The following is a 22,166-nucleotide window of genomic DNA, read 5'->3' as shown; positions in this document are numbered from 1 at the left end:
CCACTGCTGCCTATCTTTCCTGCATTGTAGCATCACTCTGGCACCTTTTGGTCACTTTCTGAACCTCAAGGAACACTACTGCCACTTACCAACTCCATAACACGGCTTTTCGAAATTTTCTGGGACTTTTAAGGTTTTTATTTGAACCACCCTTATACTTCCTCAGAAGTAAAACCCTTACACATTCACCCAATAAACAACTAACACATACATCATTACTGCCTCCATGTTCTAAGGTCCAGGCATCGGGAAGTGTGCAAGTTGTTGTGTGAATGTGGGAGAGAGCTACTTGTGAGGAAGGATTTTGTCTGAAACCTTAAACATTTCTAGCATTCTTTTTCACTGTGTCTGTTTCAACTCAATGCCTCATCTATGTGGTGAGCAACAGTACATCCTTCCATGTGATTGTAGTAAGTCTAATTCAGTTAATATAATATTATCATTCACATAATTTTCTAGAGAGCCTTGAACATTTGTACATTGCTGAGCTACATCTCCATATACTTTAACTTTTCAATGGATGCTAATCATTTTGTATTACACACATAAAAAAAGTTTCGCATCACCATGGTTCCATGAATTCCTGAAGACAGACGTTGACTGTGGGAATTGTATCACACACACAGTTCCTTTGACTGTTCAGAGAAGTCACTAAACCCACCCCAAGATGTAAACAACCATGCATGAGCAGTGCCTATTAGACGGATGTGGCCTGACAGTCGATCAGTTCCAGTCATTCCACCAGGAAGGAGGTACGCGACTTGTGTTGTCTGTAGTTCAACCATGTCCCAATACCATAGTTCCATCATGTCTGCATTGTTACTTTGTACCAGGAAGCGCTCTCAACAAGGGAAGTGTCCAGGCATCTAAGAGTGAACCAAAGCAATGTTGTTTGGACATGGAGAAGATACAAAGAGACAGGAATTGTCGATGACATGCGTCGCTCAGCCTGCCCAAGGGCTACTACTGCAGTGAATTACCACTACCTAGGGATAATGGCTCGGAGGACAGCAACGCCACCATGGTGAGTAATGCTTTTCTTGCAGCTACAGGATGTCATGTTACAACTCAAACTGTGCACAACAGGCTGCATGATGCGCAACTTCACTCCCGACATTGATGGCGAGTTCCATCTTTGCAACCACGATACCATGCCGTGTGGTACAGATGGGCTGAACAACATGCCTAATGGACCGCTCAAGACTGGCATCATGTTCTCTTCACCGATGAGTGTCGCATATGCCTTCAACCAGACAATTCTCTGAGACGTGTATGGAGGAAACCCGGTCAGGCTGAAAGCCTTAGACACACAGTCCAATGAGGGCAGGAAGGAGGATATTCCCTGTTGTTTTGGGGTGGCATTATGTGGGGCAGACTTACACCGCTGGTGGTCAGGGAAGGTGCCGTAACGGCTCTACGGTATGTGAATGCCATCCTCCGACCGATAGTGCAACCACAGTGGCAGCATATTTGCGAGGCATTTGCCTTCATGGACCACAATTGATGCCCCATCTTGCACAGTTTGTCAATGACTGCCTTCAGGATAATGACATCGCTCAACTACAGTGGACAACATGTTCTCCAGACATGAACCCTATCGAACACACCTGGGATAGATTGAAAAGGGCTTTTTATGGACAAAATGACCCACCAACCATTCTGAGGGATCTACGACAAATCGCCATTGAGGAGTGGGACAGTCTGGACCAATAGTGCCTTGATGAACTTGTGGATAGTATGCCACGACGAATACAGGCATGCATCAATGCAAGAGGACGTGCTACTGGGTATTAGAGGTACCCGTGTGTACGGCAATTTGAACCACCACCTCTGAAGGTCTCGCTGCATGGTGGTGCAACATGCAATGTGTGGTTTACATGAGCAATAAAAAGGGCAGAAATGATGTTTATGTTGATCTCTATTTCAATTTTATGGACAGGTTCCAAAACTCTCAGAACCGAGGTGATGGAAAACTTTTTTTGGTGTGTGTATATAACTTCCTGCTGCTGACAAACTGAAATCACAGATTAAATGGCGCTTTGTCACTCATCAAAAGGCCAAACATGGTATATACACTGTTTCTGCCTGTCAAAGTTTAGAACCCCAAACATGATATACAAAATACTTAGAGCTAATAGCTGCTGCTTACTTCTGTTCTTCTTCTTTCATGTCACTGAAATGTACCAATCTTCATGCAATTATCCATGCTATCCTAAAAAATGTAAGTCTCTTTACCTCCACATAACTATTCAACTCACATCTCCTTGAACCTGTTCCCTACAATCAAGCCTTGGTATCTCTCCACAGCTTTTACTGCACCTTAAAGATGACATGTTGAGCTGCAAACAGGCACAACAAAAAGCCTTTTTCAGACAGGGAAACACACACATTCCACACAAGCCAGCACACTTCACACAATGTGCAGAGACTAGATGGTGGCAGGACCAAGCTTTCAGGAGAAGTATTGGGGGAGGGGGGGGGGGGCTGTGAGGCAGGTAAGGGGTGGGGGTCAATAGAAGAGCTGAGAAGGGGAAAAGACTTGTGGGTGCATTGGCAGAGAGCAGGTCATAATTATGGTGAGGGGATATGCATTGAGAAGTTGTGATAGGACAGAGGGGCCAGCAACTGTTGGGTGAAAGGTGTGGCGGCAGCAGTCTTCCCTAAGTTGAGGCAAGAGTGATTTTGGGAGTAGAGAATACGTTGTAAGGACAACTCCCATCTGCACAGTTCACAAAAGCAGGATTGGAGAGAACAATTCAGATGACCCAGGTTGTGGAGTAGCCATTAAGATGAAGAATGTTATGTTCAGCTCCATGTTGTGCCACAGGGTGGCTCTTGGCCACACTTCGGCAGTGGCCAGTCATCCTGGTGGGAAGCTGGTTGATAGTCATACCAATATAAAAAGCTGTGCAATGACTGCAGCAGAGCTGGTAAATGACATGGCTGCTTTCAAAGGTGGACAGGCTCTGATGGAGTAGGCTAAGCCTGTGGCAGGACTGGAATAGAAAGTTCTTACAACAAATTCTCTGCTCCCAAAATCATTCTGGCCTCAACCTATGGTAATCTATTGTCTGCCCCCCGCCCCCCCCCCCCCCCCACCCCCACCCCATCCACATACAGTTTTCGCCACCTCTGTCCTATCACCTCCTACCAACTCACATCCCCTCACCCTCACTGTGCATCACTATCTGCCAACACAATCACCGGTCTTTTTACCTTTCCCACTCTTCTACTTCTCTGCTCTCCGCACTGTGCCTGGAAGCCTTGTCCTACCATCATCTAGTACCTGCACGCCCTACCAGGTAGAGCTGACTTCTCTCTCTCCACCCATACCTGATTCCCTCCTCCTTCCCACCCACTCGGACTGGTGGTTCGTTGCGACACAATACAGTCGCACTCTGGCCTGAGTTGTTAGAGATACCGGGCATGAGTGCGTGAGGTGTGCTTGCTTGTGTGAATGTGTGTGTGTTTTAATTTCTGAGAAGGTGTTGGCCAAAAACTTAATTGGGTAACAGTCTTTTTGTCATGCCTGTCTGCAACTCAGCATGTCATCTTTATGATGAGTAGTAATCTATCCTTTTCATAATATTGTTTATATAGTATTAGAATCTTTACAACACACCTGCAGTATTAAATTTTACTGACCTAACTTTTCAAATCTCATTTTCTCCTTATTACCACACAATAAAAAAGCAGAAAAGGCATAATCACAGAATTTTAATTTATTTCAATTTTATTGAAGCTTCACAGATAAAACAGTTACAAATGAAGGGATTTAAACATTCTGTACTAATATGCTCTACCTCTTTTCAAAAATAGACTTATGATGTTTTTCTTCGTAAAAATCTAGGGCATATTTCTTTCATAACTTGCATTACAACAGATTTATGATGAAGAAAACTGACAAAGTAAAGTATTATGATGTTCTTGGCACTTTTCAGGGGAGATCCTCACTCATCAGCACTTGATATGTCACCATTAGAATGTCATGGTGTACCATTTTGTATTAAAACCAGGCTTTGATAAAACTGATGATAAGCACTTGGGATGCATTCGCTGTTGTGTAAGGACAAGAGGTCCTCCATCTTGTGTTTACTGATCAGCAGGAATCTGTGATATGCCTGAAGATGTCACAGGATGATAGCTGCCCCCACTCTGGATCACTTCCGGATACACTTTGCTTCTTCCTGGTACGTTCTTCTAAGATAGCAATTTCCTGTACTTTACTTCATATCACCTTATATTTATTAGTGTCATACATCCACTGTTGCATCTGCACCACTTACTTGAAGTTGCATATTAAATCCTGGTTCATTTACTTAACTGTGTAGAATTTTCAGTGACGTTACTCATTCTACTTAAGGTGACTGACTGATCTGCTACATACTCAGACTAGTTCTTCTTTCAATCAGTTTGCAATGAGTCACATTCATTCTGGGAGTGCCTCCATTCTAGAAAGTGGTATGTGACTGATATTCTGTTTGTAGTAATAAAGGCTCATATCAGACTGAAAAGTAGACCACACTTTCTGCACATCAAAACATGCAGTGATGATAATCTTCTCTTAGATTCAAGTGATTCTGTATTTTTCTTTGAGTTGACAATAGCTTTATTTGCTAAGTGAGAACTGTATTTGTCTGACAACTTTGCTTTCTCCCCTACGGGAGACACGGAGTAAAGTTAGCATAGTTCACAATTATCCTTTTCAGGCCAACAGAATAACAATGGTTAAATATATTGGCATATTGTCTTTATGTGAAAGGGTTCAATCAGACATATCTACTTCCCTTGATCCATTCCTGGCACAGTCTTTCCAACATTACAATGCTCAGTTTAGCATCAAGGTATTTTCTGCTTGTTTCTTTCCTTGTGTAAGATGACTATGCAAGAAAAGCTGTTTATATGCTCTCAGACCAACTTCTTCATTCCAGGTCAGGGTGTACACGCAGAAAAGGAAAAAAAATTCCCGGATTTTCCCGGGTTAAAAATACACTTTCTCCCAGGTGAAAACACACATTTTCCACGTTAAGTGACAGTACACATTTTCCCGGAACTGTAAAACTTATCAACCGTTTGAATGGTTATGGTTTTATACACCACCATAGAATACCCCGGCACTTCAGAAAACTAACTCAGGGGAAAAAAACCACGTTTTAGAAAGATCTTTGATGTGCAGCAACATGTACACTGCATATTTTTGTATTATGAAAGCATAAATTCAAATTCCACCAAACACTGTATGTTACTTTCCGAAGCATTGAAATCGAGATTGTGATGTGCTTTTGTAATCCAGTCACAGCTCATGTAACGTGATCTCGCCAGCTCATGACAGCGAAGATTCAGAGCATAGGACACATGATGTAGTCAGACAATAGCAATATTACTGTTAAGTAGTGCGAACTCACAAATAGGAAACGTTTATGGTTTAAATTAGTATACATGGTGTTGATACAAGAAAAGCAAAGCTTTGACATATAATATTGGTATTGACGATGAATAAGCTGCAAGAGAAGCTAAGCTTTCACGTATAATGTTGACCTTTTTGCGCTTGTTACACTTTAAGATACATCACACAAAGTTGATTGGTTGGTTGGTTTAAAAGAGGGGGGAAGGCACCAAACTACGAGGTCATCGGTCCCTTGTTCCAAAAGAAACAATGCCACAAGGGTAAGAATAAGACAATGAGACTTACAACACAAAACAGAATGAAAGGATAAACCACAACAACGACTAAAGGGCAATAAACATGAAATGGACAAAAGGGGAAAAGAAAACCGCAAAGACGCAAGAAAGAGGTAGAAGAGGTTAAAACAAGAATGCAGGTTACCATGGCTGGCTGACCATGAGGATAAAAAGGAAAAGCCAGCCACTCTCCAACACATTAAAACCTCCACCCTGAAAGCACTACGGTGGAAGACATACAAGGACAAAGAACATGTGCTAAAACTTAGAGCAAATGATAAAACTCACCCTCAAGAATAAAACGTAAAACTTAGCTGCTGTTGAGGCATTGTCACCCAACACCAAAGGTAGGGTGCTGGGAAAGTTAAAAGTCCGTCGCAGAGCAGCTAAAAGTGGGCAGTCCAGCAAGAGATGGGTGACTTTCTTTCGTGAGCCACAGCGACACCGAGATGGGTCCTTGTGATGGAGGAGGTAACCACGCGTCAGCCACGTATGGCCAATGCGGAGCCGACAAAGAACCACAAAGTCCCTGCAAGAGGCACGAACAGAGGTCTTCCACACATTCGCAGTTTCCTTAATGGCAAGCAGCTTATTGTGCGTACTGAGGTTATGCCATTCCACCTCCTAAAGCTGCAAAATTTTGCAGCAAAATACTGAATACAGGTCAGTTTCAGAGAAGCTGGTCTCAATAAGCAGTTTCCGCAAAGCTCGTTTGGCCAGCCTGTCAGCAAGTTCGTTGCCTGGGATTCCAACATGACATGGGGTCCAGACAAACACCACTGAACAATTGGACCAGTCCAGGACATAGATGGACTCCTGGATTGTCACTACCAAAGGATGACGAGGGTAGCACTGGTCGATAGCTTGGAGGCTGCTCAAGGAGTCAGTACACATGAGAAATGACTCGCGTGGGCATGAGAGGATGTGCTCAAGAGCATGAGATATGGCCGCCAGCTCTGCGGTGAAAACACTGCAGCCGTCTGGTAAGGAGTGCTGCTCTATATGTCCTCCATGAAAATAGGCAAAGCCAACGTGACCATAAGCCATCGAGCCATCGGTGTAAACCACTTCAGGGCCCCGGTACATGTCAAGAAATGAGACGAAGTGACAGTGGAGAATAGCAGGGTTAACTGAGACCTTAGGGCCATGAGAATGGTCCAGGCGAAGCCGTGGCCTAGGTGTACACCATGGAGGTGTTTGTGAATGAACGTCAAGTATAGGTGGTTAACGCAAGGGTTCCAGTTCGGAGAGAAGGGATCGCACATGAACTGCAATTGCAAGCCCTGACCTGGGCCGCCAATGAGGGAGATGAACCGCCGTGGCAGGAAAAGGAGGTGGTGATTTGAATGCACAAGAGAACTACAAAAATGTGCAACGTAACTGGAGAGCAACTGCGTATGCCTAACCACCAATGGAGGGACTCCGGCCTCCACCAGTGTAACATCCACGAGATAAATTTTTGGCTACAGTGCGACGAGAGGAAATTGTGCCTCTGGCAGTTATAAACATTATCTATTCGACATATGAAAAATAGTGAATTAATTATTTATATAATATTCTATGATATAATTGGACATATCGATGTGTATCATACAAAGACAGTGATAATTGTAAAGTGCTTCTATGATCTGCGTTTGTCTTCCTTTGTTTTTACCTTTTGTTGGATGGCTTTTGTAGGTTCAGCACGCAAGACGCATATCAAACTGAGGTCTGTTAAGAAATTGTAATTATTTGTTAATTATTACTTGAAAATAGAGTTCATTATTATTATAAATATGAGTGATTAATTATTTGTAACTCTAATTCCTCTCTCAGTAAGTATTATCTGTGTTAATTATTTCTTTCCACTGCAACGAGCGCAGCCATTGATGATAGCGATTTGTATCGCGTGTTTGTCTGTGTTTTCCTTAGAAACAAATCAAATGTTTGCTTGATGAAGTCTAAATAGTGCACAATACGAAAGTAGAGTTTCTGTAAAGTTTAATAAGCATTTAAAATACTTATTTGTTCTAACAATAGAAAGTCTCTATCAATTGTCTGTCGCCATCTTAACAATTGTCTCAGCGGCAAATTCAAATTACGCAACTCTGCAGACATAAATGCCGAACGTAATACAAATGTGTAAAAATAAATGTGCACCGGTGGTCCCGAACTCATTTGAATGAAAATAATTCGAATCAGATTGGTTCTTTAAAAACAGTGCTCATAGCACGATCGTTATAACAAAACTTTTCTAGCTGATGTATGGAGCCGAAATTAATTATGCACGAGTCGCGAAGAATATTGTTTCAGGTAACATACGTCACTGTTGTGCGTGGCTGATATTCGGTGGTTTTAATGATCATTTTGCTGAAGATAACTGTTTCCATCATAATCCATAGTTGTATAGAATCCGTTGTATGAACTGTGATTTAGTGACACTTACACAACTTACAGACAACACTTTAACACGACGTTAACTTGGAGTTCTTTAGCAACTTGATCAAATCTTTAGCCGGGAGAAAAATTATTAAGTAACTACTCAATGTAATAAAATAAGATTATCATTTCCATTTAAAAATTAATTAAATACCAAACCACTGAATAACACAGCGAACGCCATACCAGGATGTTGGACACAGGACTCGTCCTAAAAGCTCCTGTCATTAGGCAAACGCCACAGTGGTGCACTGGGTTGAATAAATGCAATGCTGAGGGTGCCGCTGAACTATAAACTACACTCCCATAGTCAATGCAGGATTGAACAAGAGCTCTGTAGAGCTGCAGCAGCATAGAGCGATCTGCACCCCAGTTGGCGTTGCTCAGGCAGCGGAGGGCATTGAGGTGCTGCCAGAACTTCTGCTTAAGCTGACGGAGGTGAGGAAGCCAAGTCAATCGGGATTCGAAAACCAGTCCTAAGAATCAATATGTCTCCACTACAGTGAGTGGATCGTCATCAAGGTAAAGTTCTTGTTCCAGATGAATGGTACGACGCCGACAGAAGTGCGTAGCATACGACTTCGTGGCCGAAAACTGGAAACCGTGGGCTAGAGCCCATGAATGCACATTGTGGATGGCTCCCGGTAGGTGACGCTCAGCAACAACGGTACTGGTGAAACAGTACAAAATGCAGAAGTTGTCTGCATACAGAGAAGGTGAGATGGACAGCCCTATCACTGCTGCTAGACCATTAATGGCCACTAAAAATACAGGGTTATTACAAATGATTGAAGCGATTTCATAAATTCACTGTAGCTCCATTCATTGACATATGGTCACGACACACTACAGATACGTAGAAAGACTCATAAAGTTTTGTTCGGCTGAAGCCGCACTTCAGGTTTCTGCCACCAGAGCGCTCGAGAGCACAGTGAGACAAAATGGCGACAGGAGCCGAGAAAGCGTATGTTGTGTTTGAAGTGCACTCACATCAGTCAGTCATAACAGTACGACGACACTTCAGGACGAAGTTCAACAAAGATCCACCAACATCTAACTCCATTTGGCGATGGTATGCGCAGTTTAAAGCTTCTGGATGCCTCTGTAAGGGGAAATCAATGGGTCGGCCTGCAGTGAGCGAAGAAACGGTTGAACGTGTGCGGGCAAGTTTCACGCGTAGCCCGCGGAAGTCGACGAATAAAGCAAGCAGGGAGCTAAACGTACCACAGCCGATGGTTTGGAAAATCTTACGGAAAAGGCTAAAGCAGAAGCCTTACCATTTACAATTGCTACAAGCCCTGACACCCGATGACAAAGTCAAACGCTTTGAATTTTCGGCGCGGTTGCAACAGCTCATGGAAGAGGATGCGATCAGTGCGAAACTTGTTTTCAGTGATGAAGCAACATTTTTTCTTAATGGTGAAGTGAACAGACACAATGTGCGAATCTGGGCGGTAGAGAATCCTCACGCATTCGTGCAGAAAATTCGCAATTCACCAAAAGTTAACGTGTTTTGTGCAATCTCACGGTTTAAAGTTTACAGCCCCTTTTTCTTCTGCGAAAAAAACGTTACAGGACACATGTATCTGGACATGCTGGAAAATTGGCTCATGCCACAACTGGAGACCGACAGCGCCGACTTCATCTTTCAACAGGATGGTGCTCCACCGCACTTCCATCATGATGTTCGGCATTTCTTAAACAGGAGATTGGAAAACCGATGGATCGGTCGTGGTGGAGATCATGATCAGCAATTCATGTCATGGCCTCCACGCTCTCCCGAATTAACCCCATGCGATTTCTTTCTGTGGGGTTATGTGAAAGATTCAGTGATTAAACCTCCTCTACCAAGAAACGTGACAGAACTGCAAGCTCGCATCAACGATGCTTTCGAACTCATTGATGGGGACATGCCGCGCCGAGTGTGGGAGGAACTTGATTATCGGCTTGATGTCTGCCGAATCACTAAAGGGGCACATATCGAACATTTGTGAATGCCTAAAAAAACTTTTTGAGTTTTTGTACGTGTGTGCAAAGCATTGTGAAAATATCTCAAATAATAAAGTTATTGTAGAGCTGTGAAATCGCTTCAATCATTTGTAATAACCCTGTAGAGATACACTCAATATGGAGCCCTGCGGGACCCCATTCTCCTGGATATGGTGGGAACTAAGGGAGGCACCAACTTGGACTCGGAAAGTAAGAAGTGACAGGAAATTGTGGATAAAAATCGGGAGCGAGCCTCGGAGACCCCACTCATATAATGTGGCAAGGATATGTTGTCGTCAGGTCGTGTCATACGCTTTTCATAAATCAAACCGACAGCAACCAGGTGTTGGCATCTGGAAAAAGCCGTTCAGATGGCAGACTCAAGGAACACAACATTATCAGTGGTACAGCGACCCTGGCGGAAGCCGCCCTGACGAGGAGCCAGTAGGCCATGTGACTCCAGGACCCAACTCAACCGCCGACACACCATACATTCCAGCAGCTTACAAAGGTAAGGCTGATGGGCCGATAGCTATCCACATCAAGTGGGTTTTTACCGGGTTTAAGCACCAGAATGATGGTGCTCTCCTGCCATTGTGAAGGAAACACACCATCCCACCAGATCCGGTTGAAGATGATGAGGAGATGTCACTTGTAGTCAGATGAGAGATGTTTAATCATCTGACCGTGGATCCGATCTGGCCGAGGAGCTGTGTTGGGGCAATGTGAAAGGGCACTGAGGAGCTCCCACTCTGTGAATGAGGCATTATAGGGTTCACTCTGGCATGTAGTGAACGAGAGGACTTTCCTTTCCATCCACTGTTTGAGGGTGTGAAAGGCGGGAGGGGAGTTCTCTGACACAGAGGCTCGAGCAAAGTGCTCAGCAATCACATTTGCATCAGTAGATAACACGCCATTGATGTTAATGCCAGGGACATCTGTTGGTCTGGTACCCAAAAATCTTCGCCCCGAGACTTGGGAAGGTGACGTATGGGAGCCAACAGTTGAGACGTATCTCTTCCAGCACTCCTGCTTCCGCCTTTTGATACGCTGGCGAATGTGAGCACAGAGCCGCTTAAAGGCTATGAGGTGCTCCAGGGAAAGGGTGCCGCTTTTGCTGCTGCAGAGCTTGTCGAGGCTCCTTAACTGCCTCAGTGACTTCTGGTAATCACCAAGGGACTGGCTTTCGCTGGGGCACCCTAAAGAGTGAGGGTTCGTGTTTTCTGCCTCAGTAACGATTGTTGTAATCACCTGCTCAACCATCACATCGATGTTACTGTGTGGGAGAGAGTCAACGGTGAAAGCAGAGGTGAAAGTTTCCAAGTCTGCCTTGTTTAAAGCCCATCTGAATAGGCGTCCGTGGGCCTGATGCTGGGGCAGTGACAGGAAGATGGGGAAGTGGTCACTACCACACAGGTCGTCATGTGCTCTCCAGTGGATAGATGGGAGAAGTCCTGGGCTGCAAATGGGTAAATCATTGGCTGAGTAACTACCACGAGCGACACTGAAATGTGTGGTGGCCCCAGTATTTAAGAGGCAGAGGTCAAACTGAGACAGTACAGTTTTGACATCTCTGCCTCAGCCAGTAAGCACGGTGTCTCCCCACAAGGCGTTACGGGCATTAAAATCTCCCAAAAGTAGGAAAGGTTTGGGGAGTTGATCAGTCACTGCAGCTAACATATTCCGGGGTACTGCACCATCTGCAGGAAGATATACATTGCAGACAGTTATTTCCTGCGTCGTCCTTATTCTGACAGAAGTAGCTTCAAGAGGGATTTGAAGGGGCACAATTTCACTACAGACTGAGTTTAACACACAGACGCAAACTCCACCTTACACTCGACTATAGTCGCCATGGTTCCTGTAATATCCCTTATAGCCATGGAGGGCAGGGGTCCACATTGACGGGAACCAGGTTTCCTGGAGGACAATGCAGAAAGCAGGTATAAAGCTTAACAGTTGCTGTAGCTCAGCCTGGCAGTGGAAAAAACTGTCGCAGTTCCACTGGAGAATGACGTCATCATGAGACTGGGAAGGCATGGAACATTCAGTGAAGCAGTTTACGCATCAGGGTCACCTGCTGCCACTGGCTTATTGCCTCAGCAATCTATATCCATTGTCTCTGAGGGTCTGGCGAGATCTAGGTCCTCAATGGATGCCAGAATGTTTACCTTATCCTCAGACGCAGAGCTTGTAGTTGGCAGTGGTGTGGGTGCCACCACAATTTCCTTGGTCTTAGGGGTCTTCTTTTTAGTTTATTCTCGCTGCCTTGGGTTTCTCTGACTGGGAGAGATTCACTGATTCAATCTCCAGGACTGAGGATGATTGTGAAGCCCTACGATCAGCTGCTTTTGGGCATTTCAGCCACTGGTGGATGTCATCTTTCCCATTAGCAGAAACCTGGGAAGGGAGTGACCCACGGGACCCCTTCCTGGCGAGAGAAGCCGAAGAAGACTTACGCTTCTCCAGCTGAGAAGTGGGAACTGGTGTCCCCGATGGTTGGGGGCAGTGCTCCCAAGGTAAGTGATGCGGGAGCAACATGGGAGGGGGAGCGGGAGGGGGGCAGGAAGTGCCCCCACCATCAAGGGGGTGGGTGTAGCCTTCTGGCTCTGAGAGCCGACTGGAATTTGCGGAACTGATGGGTTACAATTGTTCTCATAGAGGCGGCGTATGAGGAGGTCATAGCCAAAGTATGTAGGTGCTCATATTTTCTCTTAGCCTCAGTGTAGGTGAGTCGGTCCACAGTCTTGTATTCCGTGATTTTCCTATCTTTCTGTAAATTCCTGCAGACTGGCGAGCAAGGTGAATGATGCTCTCCGGAGGTTGACAAAGATGGTAGGTGGGGCACATGCATAATTGGGATGCGATGGACGTCCACAATCTTGACATGTGAGGCAGAAAGTACAGTGGGAATACATATGGCTGAACTTCCAGCACTTGAAGCACTGCATTGGGGGACTGATATGTGGCTTGACATCACAGTGGTAGACCGTCACTTTGTCCTTTTCGGGTAAGGTGTCACCCTCGACTGTCAAGATGAAGGCACCGGTGGCAACCTGATTATCCCTTGGTCCCCAATATAAGCGCCACCGAAATGAACACTTCGCCGTTCTAAATTGGCGCACAGCTCATTGTCAGACTGCAAAAGAAGGTCCCTGTGGAAGATAATACCCTGGACCATATTTAAGCTCTTATGTGGCATGATGGTAACAGAAACATCCCCCAACTTGTTACAAGCGAGTAAAGTCCATGACTGGGCAGAGGATGCTGTTTTTATCAAAACTGATTCAGATCACATTTTGGACAAGCCCTCACCTCTCCAAACTTGTCCTCTAAATGCTCTACAGAAAACTGCGGCTCCATCGGAAAAAAAAGGAGTCCCCATCAGTTCTCGTACATGCGAGGTTCTGGGGTGAATAAGGTTTGCTGCAACCCTTAGCCTGGCGTTCCTCCCATGGTGTGGCCACGGAGGGTAATGATTTAGGGTCGTACTTTCTTGCATTGTACTGAGACTTGGAAAGCTTAGAGACTGCTGTTGTTTGATCACCAGCAAGTGATGACGTGGTACACTTCATTGCACGTCATCTGCCCTGATGCCACCCACTCCGACCAGGGGCCCTCCCCACGGGCGCCACCCAGCCAGAGCAAAGGCCACTTGACAGAAGGGCCATTGTCAGGAGTCCCGAAGCCCCAGGGGGATGGACATCTACACCTTGGCACACGTGGGGAGTTAATAGAGCAGGCATCAGCAGAGCGATCCCTGTGTTGTCAGGAGGCTACAACCAACAGGGTACATGGTGGCCCCACCGCAACGGATTGGCTACTATGCTGGATATGAGGTGCAAAGAAGTCCATGGTCACCGTCAGCGCAAAAAGCAACAGTGCATAGTGCATGGTGGAAAATGCACCCAGGAAGGCATCCTCGCCCAAGAGATGGAGAATGAGCTGGACTGCAGTGCGACAACAAGAAACTGGGCTAAAGATCTCAAGGCATCATGGACACAATGCACCATGTAGGGTGAACTTCCCCAATTGGCTCACCCTTCGGGAAAATTTTGAAAAATCGAGTCCAAACCCAACAGAGGACCATCACATAAATGCCGAAACGTGAGAGACTCCTTTTAGTCGCCTCTGACGACAGGCAGCAACACATCGGGCCTATCCTAATCCCAGGACCCACAGGGGGGATACATCACACAAATGTGCCAGTAAAATTTTTAATGACGACATCAATGTATGGTCTTCTGGACTCAAAATTCCTCTAAATGGTCATCCTCAAAGAGTTTATTTTTAAATGAGAGTCAAACGCTCTGCGATTTAAAAAGTTCATTGTACATTCTCGCACATAGTTCATCTTGTGTAAATGGAAATTTACTTTGAAAGTAACACTTTTCAAACAACCATTCAGTATATTTTCCTGCGACCTTTGAAATGGGTTTGTTTCAGCAGTTGCCTGAGAACGCCAGATAACAGGTGTCACCATGCTTGCGCAGCTACAATGGTGCACGAAGCCCATATGTTTGTACTTGTAAAGCATTAAAAGATCTTACATTATGTCAGAAAAGAAACAAAATATCAGAGGATACTCCAAGAGAATCAAAACTTCGTGAACCATACTAAAATGCATAATTTGACTTACAGTATACCCAGACTTGGTTGTAAATTTTCTTGAAATACCAGTACTGTATTATCTCATGTTTGGTTTTTTGTTATGGCATTATGTTATACGAGCTAAAAGATGAAAATGTGCACTTGAAATGCAGTGAACAGTTGAAACTAGCCAATATTGTGGAATTAAACAATTCGTTTCAAATAAATTGACTACCTCAGCGTAAAAGATTAATAAAATCCAAATTTCTTTCGCAAACCGACAAAAAAAACTTCATTGTTCTGCAAGGCGATTAGTACTTGACTGTCAGAGAAGCGGAAATAAAATAAAACCTGAAACTAATAACATATTTTAGCCTTCCGTAATTATGTGAATGTATTTTAATTCACTTGATAGCTACCGGCCGCAAAAACGTTTCGTTTTCATTTGATGTGAGAACAATAAACGAAGAGGAAACAGCAAAATCACTAAAACGTAAACACGGGACAGGTGGAGACTACCCACCTCCCCACTTCATCTCAGAACAGGTCTGTGCATCAGCCCCGGATCAACAATATTTCCGAAATGGGGCAATACTATATAGTGCCCCCCCACCCCTCAAGCATTTGAGGTAGGATGCAAAAAATTTTAAAAATCGATTTTTCAAAAATATGTTAATTTTGTAGCATATATCTTTCGGAAGAGTCTGATACACAAAACATATGTGTTCAAGGAAATGTAAGATATGTTATTTGGTCTTAAGTGTGCCAAAGTGCAGTGACATGCCTCTTCACACAGCATTCTTCTGTCGCACGTCACTGTATTTCGTTCTGTGGGATACAAACATGTAATATTTTATAATGGCTGCCATCAAACTATATTCAGGACAGTGGAAATTAAAATGTCCGGTTTGACTTCCTGCCCCTATTTAAAAAAACACACACACACACACACACACACACACACACACACACACACACACACCTTGCAATTAATACTCGATGGGGTCAGTTGTAACTGAGAGAACAAGAAATCTTCATAAAATTTGCACTCTTTATTGCCTATTAGCTAATAATTTGCTGTTTTGTGTGACATAAAATTAAAGATATCCTAAAACCAGTAAAGACGGGAGACAAGCAAGACAGTACAGATTTCTTCAATCCTTAAGTTGTAGCATTTTTTTCTCTCTAATATTGCAACAGCTTTATGTGGCGTGCTTTCCTTTCTGTGAAAGAACCTATTACCTCACCACAGTTCGTCAAACGTTTTGCTACATGAAAAAACAGAATGCCATTGTCTAATATTGAATAAGCTGGTGGGGGTGGTTTTTTATCTGATTACATGTATTTTATCGCTGTCCACTAAATTAAATGAAATAGGCCTGTCTAATAATGCAGCAAGCATAAAACACACCAAATAAATGACACTGTTGTCCCACAAATGGTCATTTTTATAATACGACAGAATATAATTCAAGAAGTATCAGTATCAAATGCCTATTAGGCCTACTACAAGCAAAAAGCTTTATGTTAGGAGGTAGTTTCACATTTCATTCATACGCTTCAGCTTCTCAAGCATGAGATTGAAAAGTAGTACTACGAAATTTTTATATAAATTTGGAATTGTCAAATTTGTGTGATGTCCCCATTTCTTCTCCTTCCTCATTCTAACAATCAATCTTGTCATCACTAATTCTGTAACTACTCTTGCCAGTGTCAAAACTTATTCTCTGCTTAACTTCACTAACCCTGCCACAGTCACTGGTTTAGTAATCCTACATTTATTCTCCAGTTAGGTGTTATTACAAGTTTGTACAACACATTTTCTGTGCTACTCCCAGAATAGAACTTAGGTGACTGCTAGCTGCAGAGTGTACAACTGGCCCTTACTAGTGTACAAGTCTGGCCAAGAATTTTCTGTCAAAATTTCATTTTCTTGGATACACTGAGAAGATAATACATAATCTTCCTTAGCTGTTATTCCTGTTAGCCATTTATTTCCACTCTGGTAGTTTGAATCTATGGATTTCGCTAGTAATTATAAGAACGCTGAACATTCGCAAACCCTGTCAATCACATAAACAAACAGCAATTGGCATTCACCATTCGTCTTTATTCCGCTCAGTCGTATATCCCCGTCCCCTTTTATCTGCAGGAAAGTTTATTTCTAGATGTGAGGGGGATTCCCCTGGCAGAGACATCATGTACAATATGCACACATTCAAAAATCAACTTATGATTCATTCAGAAATCAACTTACAATGTGTTCAAAAATGTTCAAAAACCAACAGGGATGCATTTAAAAAAATTATATGAATAACTGATAGACCAACGTGTGCTGGATGCTAGGCGCTTTGTGAAACAAGGTTTTTTTTGTCAAGAATATGTATTTGCCCCTCCCCCCTGAAGTTGCCACCCAGGGCAGATACCACGGTTTGCCCCATGCCACCTAGATCCAGGCCTGTCATGCATGCATGAATCTGGCAGCTTGTATGCACCAGTAAAATTTTTCCGGGTAGCATTTGGCTGTTTGCTGCCACTGCTTATACAGCTAACAGCTGCACTTCTGTAGCCAGAAGCTGGAGAAGGTACTACTCACATGTGACTCAACTGAACATGCGCAAAGCCCCCTCGCAACTGCTCAAACGAATCTAATGTAAACAGTTGTGACGTCACGTTCATCGAAAGCAATTTGTTGTTATGAAGCATTGCATAGTCTTCCTAAGGCCTTTGAAGCATTTTGCTGTTGGCAGACACCTGTACGTGCGCTGTGATTTGTTGCTGTATATGGCACATTTCCTTTGCAACGCAAGTTTTATTTTCATTTTTTTCTCTGGTTCACATTTTATTGCTGCAATACTATTCTGCAATAGCAGTATACAGTAATATCTTTTGTTAGAGTATTGGTTCTTACCAGTCAAAATTACAAAAATTTAACTGAAAACTAAAACAATGAAAAATTTTTGGAATTCTAAAAAATTCCCAGGTTTTTCCTGATTTTCTCCCAGATAAAAAAATTCCCGAGTTTTTCCCAGACATCCCAGTTGTCCCAGGTCGTATACACCCTGCAGGTTGTATCATATTCCTCCTTTTGAAAGTCAGGTGACAAAATTCCATCTGATCTCAGTTTTTTCATGGTGGTCCCCACCCATACATCTTTAATAGAGGTGGCATGAAGAAACATTTTCTGACACATCTTAATGTTATTCCCATTAAATGTTACAGAAAATTTCAGATCTGTTTTCTGCTAAAATTTTCCATATATCGACAGATGAATTCTCCCTGTCTGCTACGAGGGTCACTCTGAAAGAAATGCACATTATTTTTTTTAAAAAATCGATGTTTTATTCTACATGTTTGAAAGTTTTACAGTGTGTAGACACATCCTTTAGGAACAATATTTTCATTTCTCCACATAATTTCCATCCCTCTCAACTGTCTTACGCCACCTTCGAACCAGCGCCTGTGTATCCGCACGGTAAAATTCTGGACCAACTTGTTGGAGCCACTGTTTGGCAGCGCGGACAAGGGAGTCATCATCTTCAAACCTTGTTCCGCGAAGAGAGTCTTTCAGTTTCACAAAGAGATGATAGTCACATGGAGCCAGGTCAGGACTGTAAGGCAGGTGTTTCAGTGTTGTCTATCCGAGTTTTGTGATCGCTTCCATGGTTTTTTGACTGACATGTGGCCGTGCATTGTCGTGCAACAGCAAAACATCCTGCTTTTGCCGATGTGGTTGAACACAACTCAGTCGAGCTTGAAGTTTCTTCAGTGTCATCACATATGCATCAGAATTTATGGTGGTTCCACTTGGCATGATGTTCACAAGCATGAGTCCTTCTGAATCAAAAAACACCGTAGCCATAACTCTTCCAGCAGAAGGTGTGGTTTTGAAATTTTTTTTCTTGGGTGAATTTGCATGAAGCCACTCCATTGATTGCCTCTTCGTCTGGTGAAAAATGATGGAGCCATGTTTCATCACCTGTCACAATTCTTAGAAGAAATTCATCTCCACCATTCTCATACTGTTCCAAAAGTTCTCTCTGAGAACCCACCTGGCACAAACCTTTTTTAATGCCAACACTTTCAGTATTCTGCAAACACTTCCTTCCCCTATCCCAACGTAGCGTGAAAATTCGTTCACTGTGATACGTCTGTCAGCAGTCACCAATTCGTTAACTCTCTGCACATTTCTGGTGTGTGTGCAGTACGAGGCCTGCCACTGCGAGGACAATCCTTAATATTACCGTGCCCACTTTCATCATGTAACCTGCTTGCCCACCAAGTAACTGTACTGTGATCGACAGCAGCATCTCCATACACCTTTTTCAACCTCTTGTGGATGTTTCCCACTGTCTCGTTTCCATAGCACAGGAATTCTATGACAGCACATTGCTTCTGACGAATGTCAAGTGTAGCAGCCATCTTGAAGACATGCTGTGATGGCGCCACTCACGGGAACAGGTTGAACTAAGTTTGAAAACAAGCGGGAAGGATGTATCTACACACTGTAAAACTTTCACACATGCAGAGAGAAAACTATATTTTTACAAAAATAGTGTGCATTTCTTTTGGAGTGACCCTCGTGTGATCTCCCATCTGCCAAAACGGCTAAAAATTAGACTGCCTGTTTCGTTGGGTTAACTTATTATGACATTAAAGTCATAATAACTAGGGATTGCATTCAGACTTCATTAATCTAGTTTGGATCTCAGCACTCTTTCAGCCTTTATGTGCCAAATCTCTGTTTGGAGATTCCTTTGTACTATTTTTTAGCCACAATAATGGGTTCCTACTCCTTTTGCATGTTGTTCTTTTATTACTTGAACATTAACCATGATCATTACCTTTAATTTTCGACTTGAGTATATAATAGGTCAAGAACTCAATTGCTTATACCAATTATAAAAGTAGAGAACTCAAAAAACCTGTTCATACAGCTCTTTATCAACTATTATTCTATGCAAAATAATTGGTTACATTCAGACTGATGACCATGTCTACAATGAGCAGTACTATTATCAGCTACAAGTGACTTAGATGACAACCCAACTTAATAGTGAGGATGATAACTGTACAAACATAGTAACAACAATTATGGATGTAATTGTGGTACCATTATTCCAGGACAAAAAGCATAACATAACTTGTAACTCTTTTCATCAGTAATTGAGTTCCTCAGATGACCTATGATATTCTGAAGATTGCTATTGCTGCTTAAGTATCAGTGTTACAGAGACAATTTTATACAGGAGAAAAATAGTGAAGTAACAATTCTGGCAAACACCGTAGATCAATTTGCCCATTTTTGGATTTATGATGTTAATGCTTGGAGCCATAAAATTATTAAAAGCAATCACTGAATAAATTAGCAGGCAAAAATTTTCAATAATGAAGACAAATATGCTCCGAAAAATTCATTAAAACTAGTTACCATTAGAACAGCATTAGCAAAAGGTAGTGAAAATACATGCAGTAACATGCAGTTTCTAAACGGTAAGAGTGCTCTATAATTACTACCTTCCGTGTCCTTTCCCAGTCTCCCAGCTCTTCCAATCATTTGACGATATGTTTGAATTCCTATGGCTTCACCACAAAATAATGGAGACCTAATGATAACTCGCCTGGCAGGTAAGTTGACACCTGATGAGAGAGTAGACGTAGCAACAAGAACACGTATAACTCCTCCACGAAATAAACCTTCAATTATATCCCTTTCATCTAAGGTCAAACCTGAAAATCAGGACATTAATTAGAAACAGTAACTAAGTCATATTTACAATAAATTCTCAGTGACACAATACATGTATGAAGCAAACCTGCATGATGGAAAGCCACACCATACGATACAGTCTTCCGCAACACAGTATCTAAGCCAACAGGACACCTCTTCAGCTGCTCCAGTGCTTCTACTATAGCAGACGTATTAAGCTGGCTTCGGAGCTTGCATCCCATGTCATGTTTTGAATTACCTGTCATCATTAAAGAAGAATTATTTACTTACACAAAGCACTGAAATTAGACAGTTTGGAATATCTTTGATTATTTATGAAAAGTGGGGGAGTAAATTTTCCATCACAGAGCCGAGTCTTACACACACACACGCACACACACACACACACACGCACACACACACACACACACACACACACACACAAAGTACGTTGTCCCAGTACTGCAGATTGGCAAAAATGAGTAAAGAAACAGACAATAATTACATCATGGCAACATCACTGTTCATCAATAGATGTAAAAGTAATAAGGAAAGTATGAACAAATTTTAGATATTGACAGTCACCTGCACAATACAGCAGAATAATCAATAAGTGTCAAAAAGGAACATATTGTATCAGGGTAAATCTGTCAACAAACCTAATACTATACAATCTACTACAGATGCAAAGAAGTTTGAAACAAGTATGAACACATCTACAGGACCATCACATCTATACAGTAAGAGAATATTTTGATAACATGTAAGAGTAATATACCATACTTTCTCGACTATAAGGTGAGTTTCTCCCAAATTTCTCATTCAAAAAATACAAGGTCATCTTACATTCATAGATTAAACTACTGTTCCTGAAGGCAACAATTTTATGTTGTATAGTAGCTAAATATAGAGATCATGTTACATTTACAGATCAAGCTTTCGCAATTGAGGTAGTGCACAGACTTTGGAAAGGTAGGAGGGGAAACAGTGCTCCAGTTGGCTGAGTACTAAGACAAATGTGATGAGGGGAGTGGCAAGTGGGCATCAAATTTCACTTTGCTGACAACCCCGGGAATGTATACTGTATACATTGGCTTTTAATGAATATCTACTGTGCTTAAACTGCATTTCACCTACATCCAACTGTAACCAGAATTGAAGTGACTTTAAAACTGGACAAATACTCAAGAATAATGTATGTTTTTACAGGAGACAAGTTAATGCTAACAAAAATATGTTCACATAGAGCGCTTAAAACTTGACACTACTGAAACATGAACTCCAACAATGGTGCTAAGCTGCTACTGTTCTACAGCACTGTTGATTTTCAAGGTTCACAACGGTGTTAATGCAAAGTATGATTTCTGTCGATTTAGCTGTAAGAAGCCAGAGATGACAACATAATGTTGTCATTGAATTTGGTTATATTGCCATTGCTGTAAGTACTGTAAATTGTATAAATCTATAATGGATGCAAATGACAGCTATGACTATGTTGAGAAATGTGGATCAAGAGTTCATGGTTCACAATTGGTTCACACAGTCAATACAGTGCTAATTTTAAGTTATCGATGATTCATGAAGCAGAAAGTAGAAACACCTGTGGAACAAGATGAAAATTTGATGTCAAAGAAGTGAATGTTTGCATGTGCATCAGATGAATAAATTAAAGAACACCAGTACTACATTAAAAAAAAACTTTCAGGGCACAGAAAGTAGAGAAGGTTCCATGGACTGGAGAAGCAGGTTGTTCGGTATGAATGAGAGAAACACAATG

The 22,166-nt window shown here is 42.6% G+C and overlaps 1 protein-coding gene across 1 annotated transcript in view; it reads right to left on the bottom strand.

Annotated features, from left to right (window-relative positions):
* Window positions 1–22,166, bottom strand: part of LOC126470012 (DNA polymerase theta-like) — a 347,322-nt gene that overhangs the window by 218,854 nt on the left and 106,302 nt on the right. Inside the window, exons 8-9 of the mRNA XM_050097913.1 lie at window positions 20,496–20,648; window positions 20,197–20,409 (exon numbers count right to left, since the gene is read on the bottom strand). Of these exons, the coding sequence (XP_049953870.1) occupies window positions 20,197–20,409; window positions 20,496–20,648 (366 nt within the window). The remainder of the gene's footprint in view (window positions 1–20,196; window positions 20,410–20,495; window positions 20,649–22,166) is intronic.

This window comes from Schistocerca serialis, chromosome 1, assembly GCF_023864345.2.
Source record: "Schistocerca serialis cubense isolate TAMUIC-IGC-003099 chromosome 1, iqSchSeri2.2, whole genome shotgun sequence".
In the NCBI taxonomy this organism is placed as follows: domain Eukaryota; kingdom Metazoa; phylum Arthropoda; class Insecta; order Orthoptera; family Acrididae; genus Schistocerca; species Schistocerca serialis.
This window is presented reverse-complemented; position numbering and strand designations above follow the sequence as displayed.